A 16,040-nucleotide genomic window follows, 5' to 3' on the forward strand; every position below is an offset into this window, starting at 1 on the left:
ATAAACTTTTGACCATCCGTATTCTATTCTTTAAAATAAAGATGAAAACTACGTTGCATGGTTGTTTAGAATTAGTATTCATACTTAATACAGGACCTGGCTGAAAATATGGTAGATGAGACTATACAAGTTAATCAAAACCACTATTCCACATTGCCACACTCACTTTCTGCAATTTCCACTGCTTCAAGGGGGAGAAAAGCCGGGGCATTGTCATTTACATCAGTCACCTGTATCTTGACCACACTGGTACCCGAAAGCCTGGGCATCCCTTTATCTGTGGCTTGCACAATCAAGCTGGTTTGGAAAAGAATCAAGAAAAACAACATAAATATCAAATTTCCAGTTGAAAATTTAAAAATGAGCTGACTAGCTACATTTCTTTCTCTTCCTGGCTTTTTCTAAATGATATCATTTCAAATTTATTTCATAAGAATAGTAGTCTGAAATTTATTTATTTATTTTTGACATGTTTAGAGAAGCAAATCCAGCAAACCACCAGGGCTCTTGAGGCATCTGGATCAAAACAATGCACCATTTCTGGGAAATAGACCGTCAACTTCAGTCCGTTTTACTAAGAACAACCTAAAACATACAAAAACCAGTACCTGCTACATATTTTTATTTTACTGTATCAACAAAAGATACAGACACCAAATGATTTTTTTATATCGATATTTTTTCAGACCCAAATTGCAAAAAAAAATCAAAATTGTAGAATTGAAAGAGGAAATCACTGTGATTAGTACACATACAAAAAAAATGCATGGTTGGATAGGACTATAAAGTAGACGTGAAAGTACATGATCTGAAAGAATTCACACGTCGTGATTCAACCGCTCTTGGATGATGATACAACTAGCTTATCCAGCAACCAAGTTAGAAAATTTATTAGTGTCTTCAACTTCTCCCTTTCTGTCACCACCCTTCCAACACCCGACTAATTATGAGTCTTATAGATTCTATCTCCTAAGTATCACTTGAATTAGTGATCTCATCCATTTCACCCCTTCCTTCTGAGTTTCAGAAAGGCTGATCAACCATCCTACTTTGCCAGGGACTAAAGGGTTTCCTAGGACATGAGACTTTCAGATTTTTTTAAAACCAGACAGCTCTGGGCAAACCAGGATAAGTTGGTTCTGGAGCCTCATCATCTTTACCGGAATGGTGTGTATTCATTATATCCTTTCTCATCTGGAGTACTTATTTACTCACCAATCTCCCCACTGCAAGTCTCATCTGCTTCTATCCAACCCCCACATTGCAACTCAATTGTTCTATCTAAAAACCTGACTCCCTATTTAAAACCTTTCCTTGTCTCTCCATGTCTCCAAGAGGAAGTCCAATCCTTGAGCATGTACAATGCCCTTCTATGATCTGTCTTCTGCCTGGAATCCTGTCCCTACACCCTTTGGTCTGTAGTTTTCACTGACCTCTCATTTGATTTGGATGTCCCTCTCTGTCCCATAGCACCCTGTACATTCTTCTGCCATACAATCATTAGCCTTTGTTCTTAATGATTTATTTGTCAGCCTCTCCCATAACTGCTTACAGGGCCAGTTGGCTACCTTCTCTGGTTTTCTTTAATATATGTTGAGTACTGGTTTCTCAAGATTTTTTCAAGATTATAAGTGTACTATATCACAGAGCCAGGATTTTAAGCCCAGGTCTTGCTTGACTGGACAGCTTGTGTTCCACTATATAGACTAGTATGATCCTCCTTCAACTTCCCTCTCTTGCTGTGTATATATAACTCCTTAATGTGTAACCATTAGCTCATTTTTCACTCTCCTCTAAACACTGGGAGGTCCACGGGGGTAGCTGAGTAATAAAGTGAGTTGTCAATCAGAAGATGATCTTTATTTCAGAGGTGGTATTAGTCTTAGCCAGCTGTTGATGCTACCTTTTGAGAAACTGAGTCTTTGAAGTTGACACACTTCTACTCTCTTTTCCATTGTTAGCTTACCTAATAAGTCTTCTTTCTTTTCAACCTTATATTCAAAAATGATGTAAGATAAGCATCAACTCTTTTTTGGTTTAAATTCCACTTAATAGCAAATGATTACTGTTTATCTACCATTCATGAAGCACACAGGCTGCCTTTAACAATATCAAAGTTGGAACATCTATATATATAAAAGCCTAAGCAACCTGCCAACCAGCCAACCAGCTGGTAGCTATGACACGCAATGACCAGCAGGGAAAAGACACTCAACTCAGGAGCTGCTGAGCAACAGCAACTTTTCAGAGTGCCCTCTCACATTCCGGGACCCCTCGGGGGATGTCGGACTACCACTTTTGGCCCGATCTCCATAGGCCAGGCCGAGGGACTCTACCTGCCAGAGGGACTCCACTCACTCCAGACACCCTTTAAGCCCCAGTGCCACCCCAGGTGCGGCCGGCTGGGGAGCCCACTCACTCCAGACACCCTTTAAGCCCCAGCGCCACCCCAGGTGCGGCCGGCTGGGGAGAGATCACGGGAGGTTGGCTCCAGGGCGTGTCACCTGTCTTGCCCAGTCCTGCCCCGCCGACCACCTTCTATCACAGGAGGTTGGCTCCAGGCCATGTCGCCCGTCTTGCCCAGTCCCGCCCTGCTGACCACCTTCTAATTAATTTCTTTTCAATGTGCAGGAATCCATGCACCGGGCCTCTAGTCAGTATACAAAGACTTGAGTTTCACACTTCTGGAGCCTAGGAATAATTCCATGTGGAAAGTTTGTTTTGTTAGTATGAACATAAGTCAGATACATATGGAAATGTTTTACTAAAAATAATGAACTCATAATGTTCTCTGGCCCTGCTGCCTGCCCTTCCCCAATGTCATACTAAAGTCTCGGCCAAGACATCAAAGTTATGTCTCCTTCTTCCACCAAAGCCATAACCGCCCTTCACAACATTACAACTTCAGGGGTTCTATGTAATTCTGATGTCAGGTTAAAAAAAACTGGGATTCTTTGATATAGAGAAAAATATATGATTCAGTTTCAAAATGAAAGGACAACTAAAAGGTTTCTCAATGGCTTAAAAAAATTAAAAATTATAAAGGCAGATCCACTGAGATTCTACACACAACCTGTGTGAGACCTCAAGTTTCTTATGATAGCTCCTTGGCAGTCTTTGTGGAATATTGGTTGTAGCCAGTCCAACTGGCTCCATGTTTTAGGGCTGCAACCCTAATGAGTTACCAGTAGAGACTATCAATGAGACTGGCCCCTCTCAAAGAAAAAAGAACTCTCTACATGTATTGTCATTTGTATGTCATCCTAAAAAGTAGTCTACTTCCTCTCTGCTTCATCTGAAAGTAAAGTGTGTTGGTCAGTAAGCCCCTCCAGCCCACTCAGAGGTTTCAGTGACTTTGCTATTGCCTCACTCAGAACCAAGGATCATCAGTTACTTACAGAAAGTCTCCAACATGAAAATGCAAGCGCGAAATAGACAAAGAGAAGAAATGAGCCCAAAGGAAACAGAAATCCCGAAAGAACAAAAGAAAATGTAAAAAACAATTCTAATTAATGTCCTTTAAGAGGCATCAGAAGATAATGCATGTATACATTAAGAATGAGATGCTATGGAAAGTTCAAAGGTCAAGAATGAACATTTGGAAATAAAAATATGAACAATGTCCAAAAATGTTTAACTAGAGCAAAAAGAAAGTTTAGAAGGTTAAAATTAAGGTATTCCCCCTGAAAAAAAAATAACAAAAATAAACCAACACACAAAACAAAAAATAGAAAATAAGAAATAAAATATTATTGACAAAGAATTGATCCAGCAGTCCAAGTATTGATTGAATAAGGTCTAGGACAAAGGAACAGGGCAAAGTAAGCACACAAAACAAAACAGAAAAAAGGAAGAAGAGAGAATTATTAATGAAATAAGAGAAAAATAGAAAGATTTCTCCTTATTCAAAGAGCAGACCAAGTACTCAGCACAAGGAAAGACCCACATTACAGTATATAATCACATAATTTCTAAACATTAGAGATAAAGAAAATAACCTGAGAACTCCCACAGAGAAGGAAAAACAAATCATGTACAAAACACATCATTAGGATGGCACCAAACTTCTCAACAGCAACACTGGGTTTTAAAAGATAAGAGAATACCTTCAAAATTCTAAAAAATAAAATAAAATAAAAATCAGCTTCTATACTATCCATTGTATAAATCACATGTGAGAGTAGAATATAGGTGCTTTTAGATACTCAAGAACTCACAGAATTTACTTCCCTGGCCAAAGCTACTGGAAGAAAAAACTAAAAAAGACAAAGACCTGGGGTCTGGAACATGAGCTTAATTTAGGAGAGCAATAAAGCAAAGCCATGAAACACCCAGCTTTGCTGAAGGCTTAGAAAGCTACTGCAGATTGTTAATGCTAGACCAGGAGGGCAGAAAGCAGCAGGAACCGGTCTGGAAGCAACGAAGAGGACTTGATAGAATATTCGATATGGGAGGCATTTGAGGGGGAAAAGATGGGTGGGCATGACGGAGCTACTGGAGCACTGACAAGGAATACATAGATGTAGGGAATTGAGTGAGCAAAAAAAGAAAGATAATTCATTAACTTTGGAGCAGGGGGAGGGTAGGAAAGGAAACATGAGTATGACATGGCTCTGAAGTGAACATTTATAGAATCATATAATGTAAACACTGATTACTAAGTAAATGAAAACAAGTGAATGAATACAAAGATAGAATTGGATAAGAGAAAGTAAAAATATTAAATACACATCTGTTATGACAAGAAGTTGATAGATAATGCGTAAAATGATAAATTAAGACATATTGGTATTTATAATAATGGAGAAAACCAATTTAAAATGTCAGTCTCTGAGGGGGCGTTAGTGCTGGGATGGGTGAGGCAATGGTGGCTGACTTTCTTCTTAGTCTGTTGATATACTCTATGCTACTACTGGGTTTTTTAAAAGTAGATTGCTTGATAATAAAAACATTGGCCCTAAAGCATTACAAGGCTCCCAGGAATATCCAATTATCAACTTAAAAAGGGATAAGTCTCTCCTTGTCAGTTATAAGTCAAGCAGTGGAAATGCTTTCAAATGATTCAAAGCGCATTTTTGCATGCTCATTCCTACACATGTGTTATTTCACAACTGCAAGCTGAAACTTATTTTATTATTATTTTAACTTTCTAAAATATTTTTTTCTGTTTTTTTGTTTTATAAATATACAGGTATGTACTTTTTAAATGGATTTTTAATTTTTTTTAAAAAGAGAGAGGAAAGGAAGAAGAGGGAGAGAGAGAGAAACATGGATGTGAGAAATAATGAATCATCTGCCTCCTGCACGCCTCCTCCTGGGGATGGAACCCGCAACCTGGGCATTTGCCCTGACCAGGAATCCACTGGCAACCTTTTGGTACATGGGACAATGCTCATTCAGCTGGGCCACACTAACTAGGGCAGGTGTGTACTTTCAAGATTCATTCACATAATACAATAGGAATCCCTACTACGACCATTCGAGTGGATAAGAATCTCATTCTATCATTTACTGGCTACATAGTCTTGGCATCCCTTATCCCTGTGAACTTCAGTTTCCTTATTCTGTAAAGCTAGAGTTCATTATGAGAATTCAACATGTAATGCAGGTGCACCATAAATTATTGTGATTGTTACTATGCTTCCTGCCATGGATTATAAGGGCACTCAATGTTTTGAGCTCCTTGGAAACAAGAACTGTTTCATTTGGCTTTATTTCTCAAGCTCAGTAAACAGTTTTTAAAATAAGGAAATATCGGTCCGACAGAACTTACGGTCTGTTTTATAATTTGTCATTTTTTCTACTGAGTTTTCTTATATGAGGCTTAATATGAGGGCAAAAATTATCTAATTTTAATTTAATGCATTTATATTGAATAGAATCATAACTGACAATATCGTTTTTCCCCCCTTGTTTTATATTGTAAAACAGAGGATGGGAATTGAGAATATTTTCCTCATCAGACGAAATAACAATATTTCAAAAGTAAAGTTAAAAGCTAAATGACACTTTTCCCAAGGCATTCACTGGCCATATAAGTAGACTAGGGAGAAATCATCCTATATTTCCGACTGCCTTAAATATCAGAAAGAGCACTAAAGAGGAAAAAAAAGCTACAAGGGAGAAGGGGAGGCCCTGACCTAGATAAGCAGAAGCTGTAAACTATTTCCTTGCCGTGGTGCTACTGGAGACTGTGTGTATGTGTATGTGCATGTGTGTGTGTCTCTGTGGTTGTATGTGTAGAATTAACCTTCTCTCAGTTCTTCCAGCCTTGAGTTAAATTCTTTATAGAGAACTGGGGAGGGGCACTTTTAAATATTGGGACCAATTTAAATATTGGGAACATTGAAACTATGACATACATAGGAAAAACTGGAAGGAGTTAGATTTATTGGCTAATTAGACTCCATTGAGTAACAGAAAGTCTACAATCAAAATGCTTAGTTCCTGGCACACAGCTGCCCTTCGACAGTCTCTGAATTTGTAATCACCCAGATAGCAACTAGGCTGAGATTTACCTGCCGTCATCTATGGAAAGAAAAGGCTTAATGCTTAAAATTACTATAGCAATAATCATGGCAGAGATAGGTTTAACATAGTTATACAATCAGTGTTAATATATTTATGCAGTAATTATCATAACAATTGATGATAGTAAGATATTACCAAAAATCTGACTAGTTAATACAGGGTAAAGTCTTAAACTTTTAAAATACTTTTGAAGTAATGTTTTGAAATATTAAACAAAAAGAACTTAAGATGAACTTTTAAAGTTTGGGAGTTTTTCAGAGGTTAATTAATGCAATCCTCCCAGTAACAGATCTCAGTAATCAGCTCTCACTGCTCCACCACAGGAATATCCTGCACGCTCCTCGTAAAGTATGAATGTAGCCAAGCCTAGGAGAATATTGACACTTAGGTCTTTTGTAAACCTGTACCCCTCAGCCCCCAATAGAAAGTCAGCTTGTACAGTGGAAACTGACCCAGAATCAGAATCCCTGGCTGCGAGTCCATGTTGGAACATTAAATGGTTCTGTGACCCTAAGCAATCCACTCTATGTCTGTTGACTTTTCAGTGAATAAGAAAACACTCAACTTAACCTCCCGGGAGATAACTGGGAGGATTAATGGAAGCACTATATGTGCAAGGACTTTTGGAAGAACATACAGGAAATATGACAAAAATATGAAGCATATTAAAATAAGTAATAAGAAAGCCAAGCATCTCTTTGATCCCCAGACTTCCCACATGAGCACTTCTCCAGAGACACACAAGGTTAACAGTTTTTTGTATTTTCTTCCTGACATGGTCCAGTCATGTGTGTGCCCTTCTGCTCAAATAGCACTATAGTGCACCTTGTTATTTCAGTCACACAGACACGTATCTTAGAGCTCTATATATTTTCTTCCTGACATGGTCCAGTCATGTGTGTGCGCTTCTGCTCAAATAGCACTATAGTGCACCTTATTTCAGTCACACAGACACGTATCTTAGAGCTCTATCCTCATTAGCAGTAGAAATGTACCTCTCTATCTCTCGAATAGTTAATTGACTTTTAGAGAGAGCAAGGAGGAGAGAGAGAGAGAGAGAGAGAGAGAGAGAGAGAGTATGTGAGAGAGAATATGAGAGGGTAACATCGATCAGCTGCTCCTGCATGCCCCTTACTGGGGATTGAGCCCAAAACCCAGGCATGTGCCCTGACAGGAATGGAACCAGCAACCTTTCCATGCACAGGGTGATGCCCAAGCAACTAAGTCACACAGGTCAGGGCTTTCTCTTTTAAAATCAGTTTCACTGTATTTCACAGAAGACTTGGCTGTCATTCTTAAAGCAGTCCCCATTCACAGCCATTTTAGGTTCCCTAGTCTTTTTCTTTTCCAGACTGAGGTGCCATAAATATCCCTGTATGTTTGGCTAGACTTTTGTAGCACTGACATTTTAAATACCTAGGAGACTTGTAATACTATGATTCTCTCTTTTATAGAATTCTGTATAAGTCTGGCATATCTTGGACTCTAGGCAAAAAAGTATTTAATGTTCCATGGGTGCTTTCAATAATATCATGTCTATTAAAACACAGTTCAAGGGTCCTGATGACAGGATTATAATTTCATACACAAAAAAGAATAAAGAATTAAAAAGAGCAATGTCATTCAGTCTTCATCATTCTAAAAAATAGTAAGAACAAACATTAGCAGAGTGCTCAATGGCTCATTAGACATTTGACGAATACTGATTTTTTAAAAGTCTCTGATTTAGTACTTAGCAGCATCATAAATTCAAGAAATCTTAAAATGAAAAGGAACCTTAAAATTCTAATTGAATCACCTTTCCAAAGCTGTAAATACTTCCTAAGACTCTCCCAGTGATCATAAGTTGGATCAGAGGGAAAACACATTTTACAACTAAGCTTGTACAATAAATAGGCAGTCAAGCTCAAAGCAACAACAGTGTGGTCAGAAAGGAAGCAGATAGCGTATCAAATGGACTGGAACCTGGGACAAACCTGTAGGAGCTGGTGAACTCGTAATCCAGAATCCCATTTGCTGTTATCACGCCGCTCCGCGCGTCAATCTGGAACACCTGTGCTTGCTTGCCAGCGAGAATGGAATACTCAATGAGGCCGTGCAACCCGCTGTCCAGGTCGGCAGCAAAAACCTGTGAGGAAGCAACTCTTGCATTAGATAAGGATTTCATCTGCAACAGGGCTTAAGTCTGTTTTTCAGAGAAATGCATTATGACAGAATTATAGACTGTCAAATACATTTAAAAAACAACCATTAAAGCAACACTAATAAGCTGCTGAAGCTTACATTTCACTTTACAATAAAGTAAATAATGGGTTAGGAAGCAAATCCGTGTTCTCATTCAAAGGATTTCCAGGTAACTTTCAGTAGAGTCTCATATGTCTAAAGCTACAATTTTAGGCAAGAGGAAAATATAGTTGAAAAAAATCTAATTTGCTTAAAGTGTTGCCTGAAAAGGAATCCATATGTGGATTTTTTATATTACATTGAGAGTCTCTGTTTTAAAGGATCTTTAAATAGATGAAACAAAGTCTAGATTTAGTGCTAAAAAAATTCCCCCTGATCATTTAGGTGACAAATTATCAAAGTAGTGCTGAGGATGAAAGTTTTGCATCAGCTTCCATGAAGAGATATTGTTTAGGCCTATTTTGATGTACATTGATACATGATAATCCACACACACATGCACAAACATCTTTCTGTTACCTGTATGATAGGAGCATTGTGAAACTGGCCTTCAGGCACTGATACTTGGTAAATGCTTTGCCCAAAGCGTGGGAAATTATCATTCATATCTTGTATCAAGATGACTATTTTGCTGTAGGCTCTATGCCCACTGCTTTCAGCTAAAACGATGAGTTGTACTTCATTTCTGACTTCAAAATCAAGAAACCTGGGTTCTTTCACAGTGAGTTCTCCTATTTTTATTCCCAGGGAGAAAACAAAATAAAAGAAGTTGATTTTGTAGTTATTATTTTAAAAGTTCCAAATCATCTTTGCCTTATGTACTCCTATGCTCACCTGTCACTTTTCAAAGCCCCATGTTGACTGGCCTCCCTCCTCTATTGACTGGAGTCATTGTGAAAAAGGTTGAGAGCATGCAGATGTTCAAGGTTCAAACATGTAGGAGGGAAAGAAACTGCAAAATATCTGAACTCTTGAAGCTGTCTCTTAAATCCTCTTTCTCTTTCCATAATTGGTCCATCACTGTGCCTGGGAAATCTACCTTCCAGATATTTCTTGAATCTACCTTTCTTCATCTCCACTGCTGCTGCCCTCCTCCATCCACTGGCATTTCCCATTTTGTCCCCTGAATTAATCACTTAACTGGTCTCCCCATCAACCCAGTTCCCATTCTGAATCCTATATAATAAAACCCTAATATGCAAATCAACCGTTGCTATGTTGCGCACTGACCACCAGGGGGCAGATGCTCAACGCAGGAGCTGCCCCCCCTCCCCCATGGTCATTGTGCTCCCACAGGGGGAGTGCCGCTCAGCCAGAAGCTGGGCTCACGGCTGGCAAGCACAGCGGCGATGGCGGGAGCCTCTCCTGCCTCGGCTGCAGGTGGGCAGTAAGGAGTGAGGGGTCCCAGACTGCAGGCAGACATCCCCCAAGAAGTCCCATACTGTGAGAGGGCGCAGGCTGGGCTGAGAGAGGACCGCCCCCCCACCAGTGCACAAATTTCATGCACCAGGCCTCTAGTTAAATAATAAAAAACAACATTGTCATTGCCCTGTGTAAAACCCTGCAATGGCTTTCTAAAATGATTATGATCAATTTCAGCATTTTTAACCTCCAAAGGACTTCTCCCACCTCAGAAATCCCATCATGTCCTTCTCCACCTGTCTCTGCTCTGGTCATAACACTCATAAGTATTCTGTTCCTCAAATGCTCATTTCAGAGTTGCCATGTATGCTTTTCCATCTGCCTCGAACGGTCCCCACTCCTGTGCTTCCTCAGAGATCTTTCCAGACCACCCATCCCCGTGCCATCACTGTCAGCCCCCAATGGACTCTCACAAACATGTGCTGTACTTTGTTCACCTGCTTCAGTCTAGTTACTCCTCAGGATTTAGGTTCTGCAAGGTGAGGAGGGCTACCTGCCTCTTACACCATCATATCCCCAATACCCAGCTCAAGGTCTGGCTTACAGAAAGCCCTTGCATGAAAAGCATAACCAGGCTAGGGAAAGTGGCCCTGGGGGGTTATGCCATGTTCAAGTTCCTCCCTCAAATTTAGAAATTCCTATCCTGATATAATTTCTTTCTTTGGTTTCTACTCTATCTCCCCCCGACCCCCTTCAACTAAATTGCTTACTGAATTTAATGTTATTATTATTATTTTTATTATGATGATTTACTTGGTTCTCACTGTCAGAGATTCCATCGAATGGGGATTTGCTGAATGAGCACTGATTTGGAGTTAGAGGAACCTGAAACCAAGCGTAGATCGTAGACCTGAATACTTAATTTAGGCAAGTTACCTGGTTCCACCACCACTAACTGTGGCCTGGAGTCAGTTACTCAGGTTCTCCAAAGCCGAGTCTCCCTTTCTGTAAAATGGGGATATGAATAATGACTTCACAGGGTAGCTGTGAGAAGTCACACAGTGCATACTTAGAATGTTTCTTTGTAGTCGGATGGTGTAGATCCCAGGGTTGTACCCACATCTCTCTTCCCCTTCATCACTAGATATAGATTTAATATCTTTACAAGGTCTGAATTTAGAAAGAGAAAATTAAGTAGCCTCAGACTGTTAGAAAAATTCTATCTCTGGTGAAACAGCCTGCTTCTGGAAGCCACAGTTCTTAGTGCTCTAGCTGAACCCGTTTCCTAGGTAACCATCCTAACCCAAGAAATATGCTAACTTTGATACTGGGTATTTTGGAGGGGGTTTTATAGCTTCTATTCTGTAATTAAGAGAAGTTAAATATTTATATTCTATATGAAGAACTCACTATATTATCAAATTTAAAATTTCATAAAATCACTTTCATTTATTATCATCAGATTTAGTTACCAATTCAGATCGAAAGGCAAATTACTTTTACAAACCACAGTCTGATGTTACCAACACCCCTGACAAAATTCAGAACAGCTTTAACCATTGGCAGCTGGAGAGTCATTAAGGTGCATTTTGATGCGCAGGGAATGAAGAAAGCTGGTCTTTAGAAACTTTCATGAAACAAGGGAGGAGCCCCCGCCCCCAAATGGCAGAGGAGCCCCAGTCCGAGGTGGGTGCAAAGGTCTCATCTGGAGTTCTGTCTCCACCGAGCAGGGCACTCAGCTTGCTATCATGTGCTGTTACCACTGGTAAAGGAGAAACACAATGGAAATGCAACACTAAATTGCCAGTGTCACTGAGTAGAAAGTGTGCCAATTATAGTGCAGATCAAAGTGGGGTTTTTAATAAAAGGCTTGTGTTTGGGCTTTGATAATTGGAATTTTGAACTTGGAATGGTTCTGCAGCTCTAATGCTTTCCTTGCTTGATTTTTATTTTTGGCATAATAATTGGCATATGCTGTGAAAGTTATGCAAGTGGAAAAGACAATAACCAGTCTGTGAGATAATTCACGGCTGGCGCACCTACCAGATCCACATTTTGCCTTGGATGATATATGCATATTTTTCTCAGAGACAGCAAGGGTTTTCTGTCACTGGTGAGATGAAAGTCCTCCTGGGCTCTGTCTAATAGGATGGGCTGGAGTCCATGTTTTCCTTAGAGGAAGGGCCTCACAACACCAACTTCATGTTCATTCTCATATGTTAGAGCGCCAGTTACACAACAACTTGAGAATGAAACTGTAGGAATATTTTCCTTCTGATATATCTACATATATAGCTTTTGTCCAAGTTATAAAATGCACATAAAAATGAGATTATGAGTCTTCAAATGCTAAGTGTTTGATAGCACACTCAGGTTACTTCAGTCAATTACAAATGGCGCACATGCATATCATATATACCACCAGAGTGTGATAAATATTTATGTTATCCCCAAGCTTTTAAACTCTCTCCTGTTAAAGCTACACCCGTGAAACACTGAAAGTTTGATCATTTTTGTTTTATGTCAATCTACCAAGTAATGAAATGAATACTACCATCTGTTATTGACATACACATTAGTCAAACTCCCAAATTTTTGCTGGTTTGGACAGTGAGTAGTAGATGTTTTTAAGCTAAAGTGACAAGAAGTTTGGATACAAAAGTAAACCGTTGGTTTGTGACTATGAACACAGGGAAAACCCTGGCAAGGATGGACAGAAAACACAGTGCCCACCAGAGATCCATCTAATCATGACTTATTTAGCCAATAACTAATAAAATGGTTTTCTCCCATTTTTACCATTAAGTGACGACAACTTAAATGCCATTGATTTATCATACATACCAGTTTTCTCTTTTAACTGGTATGCAATTTAATGTACATACATTCATATAATATTTAGATATAAGTTTAATGATTATGCAACAAAAGTAGCATAAAAGATAAATTTAATATCATACTTAATGATTTAAAAAATGTTTCTTGGCAGCAATATGATAAAATATATATTGAAATGTCTTCATGATAAAAAAAACTAAAATGCTTGATAAATTTGTGTGTGTGTGTGTGTGTGTGTATTGAAATGCATTACTGAGTTGATACAGTAGTAGGGAATCCTCAGAGGACAAAACAACAACAACCCACAAACTCATAGACACAGACAACAGTCTGGTGGTGGCCAGAGGGGACAGAGGTGGTAAAAGAGGGTAAAGGAGGGATAAATAGTGATAGAAAGAGACTTAACTTGGGCTAGCGAACATGCAATACAATATACAGATGATTTATTTATAGAATTGTATACCTGAAACCTATATAATTTTATTAACCAATGTCACCCCAATAAATTTAATAAAAAGTAAAATACAAACCATAAATAAATAAGTGAAAACAGTAACCCAGCAAGGTAAGCAATCACTAAAATCCCATTTGTGTTAAAAGGATTTCTAACACAACTTCCTTCTTTGAGATTAATCTCTGATAACTGCACAGACTCTAGAAAAGCAAGGGAAGAAGCCTGAACTCATAAAAGGTGAAAAGTCTAATGGGAAAATTAGAATAAAGCTATAAACCCAAAGGCTCCAAATGAGTGATCAATGTTATCAATGTTATATATATATTAAAAGTGGATGCACAGAAACTTGCTTTTCTTGACTGTGTGTTGACTGGAAGGGTGGGTGGAAAAGTGTCTGCCAATACTTCATTGATGGTGCTTCCAATGGCTCTTTGCCTGTATCACCCTTTAACCAAATGATGGGGTGAGGAGATGAAGATTCCTAGCAGACTACCTCAGAAAGCTCCTGACTAAAGGCTGTTGGATCAAAAAGTCAAACCATTACCCTGGACAAGAAAGCATTTACTTAAGAAATTACCCTCTCTCAATTCTTCCCATGTGCATGTATTACCGATTAAATAAGGCAGTTGTATGGTAATATAGAAATTATTAAAAACATACTTCTTGAGGGTTGACAACGAAGTTGTAGATACGTATCTACTACATAGTTGTTAGTAAAAAACATTATGTTTTAAATAATCAATTGGTATTCATTTAAAACACAATAATGGTCTTGTTAAAGCTAAATTTAATACATGCTGTATTTGGAAGTAATTTCTTTACCACGATATAAAAACCTTTCCAGCTGTCCTCTCTTGTTGCATCATTGACATTCAGTGGCAAATTGGAAGAATCTGATGATGATTCCCTCAGGCTAGACATGTGTGCTTATTTTCAATTCAATGTAAATATCAATGATCTTTCTACTATAGCTCCAATTCTCCCACACAGATGAGTTAATTATGAGTAGAAACTAATTTATCTAAAAAATTCAGAGTAGGATAGGAACCATCTAATTTGGAAATGTAAAGAATAGAATTCTTAGCAAGAACATGTGAACAAGTAAATAGTTCTTGATTTCCCACAAATTCTCATCTGCTACCATAAAAAACTTTGTTTACCTTTTAAATTATTTACCTATAACAATTTCTACATTTTCAATTTTGTTTCCTTTGGAGAAGTATTTATTACTCGTAACATTACATGATGCAGGAAGTAAAGTTGTTTTTGGGGAGAGAAGACCTACCTGAGTTGGAGCACAGGGAAAAAACTCCATCTTCATTTCCACTAAAAATTGAATATTTAATGCTGTCTTGAATTGACTCTGAAGCAAAAGCTTTTACAGTCATGACAGAACTACCTGTAAAATTGAGGTAAAAAAAAGAATTTTAGGAAAAGAAAATTTCAGGGAAAAACAAAAACAAACACTGGGTACTTATTATTTGCCTACTACATTTTCATGTGTTCATTCATTCAATGATTACTTACTGAGTGTCTTCAATGAGCCAATCTGATGCTAGCTGCTGGGGAGCTAGTGACAAGCAAAATGGAAAAGATCTCTATCTTATGGTGGTTATTAACTGATGAGGACACAGGCAACAAGCCAGTAAACAAATACATAATCAAGGTAGATTTCATATGTGCTAAGTTCCTTGGAAAGAAATAAACAAGATTATATGATAGGAAACACTTCTGTTGAGAGGGAGGAAGATACTCTTTTGGAGAGGCCTCAGAGGTGTGACCTTGTAGTTGACCCTTGAAGCATGAGAAGCCATAGAAAGAACTGGAAGAAAAGGATTCCAGGAGAAGAATAGCAATTACAAAAACCCTGGGCTGGGAAAGGGCTCAGTTTAATGAAGCACAGTGAGTAGGGGAGAAGGAAGAAGGTAAAGATAGCATCTAGATAGGCAGGGATCATATTTTAATCTAAGTACAGTGGGAAGTAATGGAAGCATTGTAAGGAATGAAGTAAAATAATCTGATTTACTTTTAAAATATGTCATTCTGAATGCTGTGTGAAGAACAAAGGGGAGTAAGAATAGAGCAGAGAGACCAATTAAGGTAATACTGCAATAGTCCAAGCAAGAGACAATAACCTAGGATTGTGGAAGAAGAGATGGAAAGAACTGCAGAGATTAAAGACATATTTTGATGCACTTCCTTGAACATTAAGTGGAATGTGGGAAAGGAGGTAACAGGAGTATAAATATTAGAAATCTTCCCTTAACCAGTTTCCACTACAGTTTTAGGTAAAAGCAACCCATTTAGAGGGTAACCAAGTTCTTAATTGCATAATATCAATTCATTGGAGAATTGCTTAAGTACTGCAGTAGTCAAGAGAGAACTTAGAGGGGGGAAAAAAACTCCACAGAAATGGAGTTAGATGTAGGAATTAGAGAGGAAAGAAGAAAGCCATTTCCGGTTATAGGAAACAGACTGATTACCAGCATGGAAGAAGAAATATCAAGGACTGATAATGGCAATATGATACTTGGTGTGATTAGAACTTGGACTTCACTGGAAGGGTTCCCAAGAATCCATTTGGGCCCCAAGTTAGCTTTGTTGCTGCTCGCCTCTTTGCTTCCTGTCCTACTTGTCCATCTGTCACCCTCATATGACTATCTATATAACC

General features: G+C 38.5%; 1 protein-coding gene across 1 annotated transcript in view; it reads right to left on the reverse strand.

Moving 5' to 3' along the window:
* DCHS2 (dachsous cadherin-related 2) overlaps positions 1–16,040 on the reverse strand; it is a gene marked incomplete at its 5' end in the record, with an annotated part of 199,825 nt that overhangs the window by 7,683 nt on the left and 176,102 nt on the right. Inside the window, 4 exons of the mRNA XM_014543857.1 lie at positions 167–297; positions 8,508–8,659; positions 9,235–9,446; positions 14,655–14,768. Of these exons, the coding sequence (XP_014399343.1) occupies positions 167–297; positions 8,508–8,659; positions 9,235–9,446; positions 14,655–14,768 (609 nt within the window). The remainder of the gene's footprint in view (positions 1–166; positions 298–8,507; positions 8,660–9,234; positions 9,447–14,654; positions 14,769–16,040) is intronic.

The sequence above is a fragment of the Myotis brandtii genome, unplaced genomic scaffold, assembly GCF_000412655.1.
Source record: "Myotis brandtii unplaced genomic scaffold, ASM41265v1 scaffold34, whole genome shotgun sequence".
Lineage (NCBI taxonomy): Eukaryota > Metazoa > Chordata > Mammalia > Chiroptera > Vespertilionidae > Myotis > Myotis brandtii.